At 41.7% G+C, this 6,701-nt stretch overlaps 1 protein-coding gene across 1 annotated transcript in view; it reads right to left on the bottom strand.

Moving 5' to 3' along the window:
- The window catches only part of LOC104984606 (cytochrome P450 4X1), a 49,038-nt gene that overhangs the window by 16,314 nt on the left and 26,023 nt on the right, over window positions 1-6,701 (bottom strand). Inside the window, exons 5-6 of the mRNA XM_010834422.1 lie at window positions 5,133-5,260; window positions 4,893-5,047 (exon numbers count right to left, since the gene is read on the bottom strand). Of these exons, the coding sequence (XP_010832724.1) occupies window positions 4,893-5,047; window positions 5,133-5,260 (283 nt within the window). The remainder of the gene's footprint in view (window positions 1-4,892; window positions 5,048-5,132; window positions 5,261-6,701) is intronic.

Here is a 6,701-nt window from a genome sequence, read left to right as displayed (position 1 = left end):
ATGGACTGGTTGGATCTCCTTGCAGTCCAAGGGACTCTCAAGAGTCTTCTCCAACACCACAGTTCAAAAGCATCAATTCTTCGGCGCTCAGCTTTCTTCACAGTCCAACTCTCACATCCATACATGACCACTGGAAAAACTATAGCCTTGACTAGATGGACCTTTGTTGGCACAGTAATGTCTCTGTTTTTGAATATGCTATCTAGGTTGGTCATAACTTTCTTTCCAAGGCGTAAGCATCTTTTAACTTCATGGCTGCAAGCACAATCTACAGTGATTTTGGAGCCCAAAAAAATAAAGTCTGACACTGTTTTCACTGTTTCCCCATCTATTTCCCATGAAAGGATGGGACCAGATGCCATGATCTTCGTTTTCTGAATGTTGAGGTTTAAGCCAACTTTTTCACTCTCCTCTTTCACTTTCATCAAGAGGCTTTTGAGTTCCTCTTCACTTTCTGCCATAAGGGTGGTATCATCTGTATATCTGAGGTTATTGATATTTCTCCCGGCAATCTTGGTTCCAGCTTGTGCATCATCCAGCCCAGCGTTTCTCGTGATGTACTCTGCATATAAGTTAAATAAACAGGGTAACAATATATGGCCTTGACGTACTCCTTTTCCTATTTGGAGCCAGTCTGTTGTTCCATGTCCAGTTCTAACTATTGCTTCCTGACCTGCATACAGGTTTCTCAAGAGGCAGGTCAGGTGGTCTGGTATTCCCATCTCTTTCAGAATTTTCCACAGTTTATTGTGATCCACACAGTCAAATGCTTTGGCATAGTCAATAAAGCAGAAATAGATGTTTTTCTGTAACTCTCTTGCTTTTCCACTGATCCAGTGGATGTTGGCAATTTGATCTCTGGTTCCTCTGCCTTTTCTAAAACCAGCTTGAACATCAGGAAGTTCATGGTTCACATATTGCTGAAGCCTGGCTTGGAGAATTTTAAGCATTACTTTACTAGCGTGTGAGATGAGTGCAAGTGTGTGGTAGTTTGAGCATTCTTTGGCATTGCCTTTCTTTGGGATTAGAATGAAAACTGACCTTTTCCAGTCCTGTGGCCACTGCTGAGTTTTCCAAATTTGCTGGCATATTGAGTGCAGCACTTTCACAGCATCATCTTTCAGGATTTGAAATAGCTCAACTGGAATTCCATCACCTCCACTAGCTTTGTTCGTAGTGATGCTCTCTAAGGCCCACTTGACTTCACATTCCAGGATGTCTTGCTCTAGGTCAGTGATCACACCATCATGATTATCTGGGTTGTGAAGATTTTTTTTTTGTACAGTTCTTCTGTATATTCTTGCCACCTCTTCTTAATATCTTCTGCTTCTTTAGGCCCATACCATTTCTGTCCTTTATTGAGCCCATCTTTGCATGAAATGTTCCCTTAGTATCTCTAATTTTCTTGAAGAGCTCTCTAGTCTTTCCCATTCTGTTGTTTTCCTGTATTTCTTTGCATTGATCACTGAGGAAGGCTTTCTGATCTCTCCTTGCTATTCTTTGGAACTCTGCATTCAGATGCTTATATCTTTCCTTTTCTCCTTTGCTTTCCGCTTCTCTTCTTTTCACAGCTATTCGTAAGGCCTCGGCAGACAGCCATTTTGCTTTTTTGCATTTCTTTTCCATGGGGTGCGGCGGCTGTGATGGACCGTGCAGAAGCGTGCGGAGAGGAGCTACCCCATGCCCGAGGTCAGGGGCGGCGACCAAGAGCGCCAGGCTGCGACGGGGCAGGAGCAGCCAAGAGGAGCTACCCCATGTCCGAAGTCAGGGGCGGCGGCCAAGAGGAGCTACCCCATGCCCAAGGTCAGAGGCTGTGGCCGAGAGGAGCAACCCCTCATCAAAGGAGCAGTGGCTGCATGGGCCCCGGGGGGCCAAGAGGGGCTACTCCACATTCTTGGTCAGGAGGGGCGAGCTCGTCAAAGGTAAGGAGCAGTGGCTGCACTTTGCTGGAGCAGCCGTGAAGAGATACCCCACGTCCAAGGTAAGAGAAACCCAAGTAAGATGGTAGGTGTTTCGAGAGGGCATCAGAGGGCAGACACACTGAAACTATAATCACAGAAAGCTAGTCAGTCTGATCATATGGACCACAGCCTTGTCTAACTCAGTGAAACTAAGCCATGCCGTGTGGGGCCACCCAAGATGGGCAGGTCATGGTGGAGAGGTCTGACAGAATGTGGTCCACTGGAGAAGGGAATGGCAAACCACTTCAGTATTCTTGCCTTGAGAATCCCATGAACAGTATGAAAAGGCAAAAAGATAGGACACTGAAAGAGGAACTCCCCAGGTCGGTAGGTGCCCAATGTGCTACTGGAGATCAGTGGAGAAATAACTCCAGAAAGAATGAAGGGATGGAGCCAAAGCAAAAACAATACCCAGTTGTGGATGTGACTGGTGATAGAAGCAAGGTCCGATGCTGTAAAGAGCAATATTGCATAGGAACCTGGAATGTTAGGTCCATGAATCAAGGCAAAATGGAAGTGGTCAAACAGGAGATGGCAAGAGTGAACGTTGACATTCTAGGAATCAGTGAACTAAAATGGACTGGAATGGGTGAATTTAACTCTGATGACCATTACATCTACTACTGTGGGCAGGAATCTCTCAAAAGAAATGGAGTAGCCATCATGGTCAACAAAAGAGTCCGAAATGCAGTACTTGGATGCAATCTCAAAAAAGACAGAATGATCTTTGTTCGTTTCTAAGGCAAACCATTCAATATCACAGTAATCCAAGTCTATGCCCCAACCAGTAATGCTGAAGAAGCTGAAGTTGAACGGTTCTATGAAGACCTACAAGACCTTTTAGAACTAACACCCAAAAAAGATGTCCTTTTCATTATAGGGGACTGGAAGGCAAAAGTAGGAAGTCAAGAAACACCTGGAATAACAGGCAAATTTGGCCTTGGAATACAGAATGAAGCAGGGCAAAGACTAATAGAGTTTTGCCAAGAGAATGCACTGGTCATAACAAACACCCTCTTCCAACAACACAAGAGAAAACTCTACACATGGACATCACCAGATGGTCAACATCGAAATCAGATTGATTATATTCTTTGCAGCCAAAGATGGAGAAGCTCTATACAGTCAGCAAAAACAAGACTGGGAGCTGACTGTGGCTCAGATCATGAGCTCCTTATTGCCAAATTCAGACTTAAATTGAAGAAAGTAGGAAAAAACACTAGACCATTCAGGTATGACCTAAATCAAATCCCTTATGATTATACAGTGGAAGTGAGAAATAGATTTAAGGGACTAGATCTGATAGACAGAGTGCCTGATGAACTATGGATGGAAGTTCGTGACATTGTACAGGAGACAGGGATCAAGACCATCCCCATGGAAAAGAAATGCAAAAAGCAAAATGGCTGTCTGAGGAGGCCTTACAAATAGCTGTGAAAAGAAGAGAAGTGAAAAGCAGGGGAGAAAAGGAAAGATATAAGCATCTGAATGCAGAGTTCCAAAGAATAGCAAGGACAGATAAGAAATTTAACATTTAATTTCCCCCTAATGTTCTGCATTTTGTTTTTTCATCATAAATAGGCAATAGCAAGAGAATGTGAATAATTGTTTTCACTAAGTTCTGTGTAGATGCCTACAAATCCACTCCTGTTTCCTCTAATATTTAAATATTAATATTTTTGGTGTGGGCCATGATACAAACAGGTTTGATAACTACCGTTATACCGAAAGCTCATTTGTATCTTAGATGATTTCTAATCTGCTTATCTGTATGTCCTTATAATATCTATATTTATGTGTCTCCATACGTATGCATGTGTAGGTGTATCTTGCAAGTTTCTTGGAACAAATGTATTTTATATTTAACATTTATTCAGTTCCAGGGCCTGTGTTAAGTGCTTTACATATATTAACATATTTAATCATCATCACAAAACAATGAGATAGGTTTTTTTTTTAATCTTCATTTTACAGATAACCCTGAGACAGAGCAGTAACTTGCCCAAAGTCATACTGCTACTCAGTGGTGGAGCTGACGAAGGATTAATTCATGGCCTGATAAATATTCTCTGTTTTGATGTTCATGAAAAGTAGTGTTGAATTGCTTAAAAACTTAATCGATTTCAACTTTTGTTTATGTTTTGCTAAAACTATTTATTTTCGAATGAAGCTTCTTTTATTTTTTTATTGGGGTAAGAATACTTAACAAGATCTACCTAAAGCACAATGTCGTTCACTATAGGTACTGTGTTGTGCAGCAGATCTTTAGAACTTATTCATCCTGCATAACTACTTTATACCCATTGAACAGTCCCCCAGGGCGTCCTTTTTTTTTTTAATGTATGTCCATGTTTACTCTGTTCCTCCATTTATTCCTATGTTGCCTGAATATTTTTAGCTTGTCATTACTATGACAATCACTATGCAAAAAGCCATGCCAGGTATGCTATAAAATGTTAAGTGCCCACTTGCTATGTTATATTTGTATTAATAAAAACTGCATATAATAAAAATGGTGTAATATATAGAAAGGGCTTCTCTTGTGGCTCAGCTGGTAAAGAATCCGCCCGCAATGTGGGAGACCTGGGTTCAATCCCTGAGTTGGAAAGATCCCCTGGAGAAGGGAAAGGCCACCCACTCTAGTATTCTGGCCTGGAGAATTCCATGGACTGTATAGTCCATGAGGTCGCAAAGAGTCAGACACAACTGAGTGACTTTCACTTTCACCTATATAGAAAAATTCAGACAAGACTATTACTGTGGATATAGCAAACTCTTCTATAGGAATTGTTTCATTTGAGCCGTGTTCCTATAAAAGCTCCATTAAGAACAAGAATTCTTTCTCTTTTCACACTGAGACCTTTTCCTCTAGAGAGACAGAATACAACTGAGACAGTGTATGGACTTGGACAATCCGAACTCAAGAAATACCTGTATGATGATGCAATATCTTGTTTACCTCCCGCAGGCGGTGGCCCAGAGGACTTAATTTGAAAATTAGGTCATAGTGATAAAAGTAATTGAACACGCGTTGCATAAGGATATTGCTGCCTTCACTTGTTGCTTTTACATAATTATCATGGGAGCTAGAAGAGGGAGTAGAGATAATATGTCAATAAACGGCTTAGATAATGCAAATGAAGTTTTTTGTTTACCCCTCCTGTAACTGACCTGTCTGTTTGGCAGTTGGTTTCCCAGCTGAAAATACATTTCATGAGTACGTCCAGGGTCATCAAGTTGATGTGCTCATAGATATCCAGAAGTGTATTCTGAGAGCCACAAATCTTCTCCCACTTATTCTGGCACAGGAGGTCAAGATCAACATCATCATCATCATCATCAAAATGCTTTTATCTGAAAGTTCCTCCCTGACACTTCTCTTACCATGTGACAGAGACAATTCTGACTTAGCAGGGGTCAAAGGTCATATAAGTAAATGTTAACCTGAAATAGCTGCCCCTTATTTCACCAGTAAAATGGGTTTATTTAGGCACAGCAAAGAATTGAAGTTCAGGACATGCAATCATGGTGCGTGTCTGCTCAGTTGTGTCCAACTCTTTGTGACCCCATGGACTGTAGCCCACCAGGCTCCTCTGTCCATGAGACTTCCCAGGCAAGAATACTGGAGTGGGTTGCCATTTCCTCCTCCAGGGGATCTTCCTGACTTCAGGGATCAAACCCTCGTCTCCTGCATCTCTTGCACTGTAGGTGGATTCTTTACCAGTGAGTCACCTGGGCAAGTCAGGAGAACAAAGGACAGGAACAGTTATAAGGAGAAGGAGGAGTTGGGGGAGCTGTTATAAACAAAGAGTCCATTGAAGGAAACTGGGAGATTAGAGTGCAGTGGTTTTTCATTGTCCAAGTTGTGTTAGTCTCATTAACCGGGCTGTTGTGGGTAAGCAGAAATTCTTCTTTTCTTTTGCTGGATAGTAAAGTAGTAACCTTCTTCCTGTTGGACATGCAAAGGTAGGTTTCTTCCGATTGGATCTGCAGTTGACCTCTAGCGGTAGGACGTGAGAGCTCCCCTTCTGGCTTCCTGATTCCATTTTAAATGAGATTTCTGTTTACTAATTTTCACATAAATAAGCCAAGTGCTTACTTGGCATAAGGAAGGGAAAAACGCACCCGACTAAATGAGAAAAAGCATGGAACAAACCAGGTATCTGGTAAATGGCTGAGGTAAGTATGTTTGGCTTTCCAATTATTATCACAACTCTTGTTTTAGAACAGATCAGGGTTCCAGTAAAACAGATAATCTCACACAAACCCATAATTACAAGGGTTCTCCCCAGGGTTTCCTCCTTCTTCAGTCCCCAGATTGCTAGATACCCCACCTATCACTACTCTCAACCACTATAGCTACCCTTAAAAATAAATTTGGAATTAAAAAATAATTTTTTTTTGATTTAGAAGTGGGGAACAGAGATAAGCAGTGAATAGGAGCAGCTGCTGGGAGGTGGCTCTCAGCCAAGCACTGCCTGTGTCCACTCTCCTTCTGCCCCCAAATGACCCACTTCCACTACCCAGGACGTTTTGTGCCTTAAACTGTCACAAAGTTCCCTGCTGAAAATGTATTCATCATAATAAGCATTCTTTGTGTAAAAAATACAAATAAATCTACATGTTTTAAGTTTAGATCAAGCTATATTTGTTGAGCACCCCTGCCTACAGCTGGGTGCTAAAGATTTGGAGGCCACAGAAAAAAAGGCAAAGAAATTGAAAAAAATCTTTTACCCAAGT

This window comes from Bison bison, unplaced genomic scaffold (genome assembly GCF_000754665.1).
Source record: "Bison bison bison isolate TAMUID 2011002044 unplaced genomic scaffold, Bison_UMD1.0 scf7180017864033, whole genome shotgun sequence".
In the NCBI taxonomy this organism is placed as follows: Eukaryota; Metazoa; Chordata; class Mammalia; order Artiodactyla; family Bovidae; genus Bison; species Bison bison.
The sequence above is the reverse complement of the archived record's forward strand: the minus strand, read 5'-3'. Positions and strand labels throughout refer to the sequence as shown.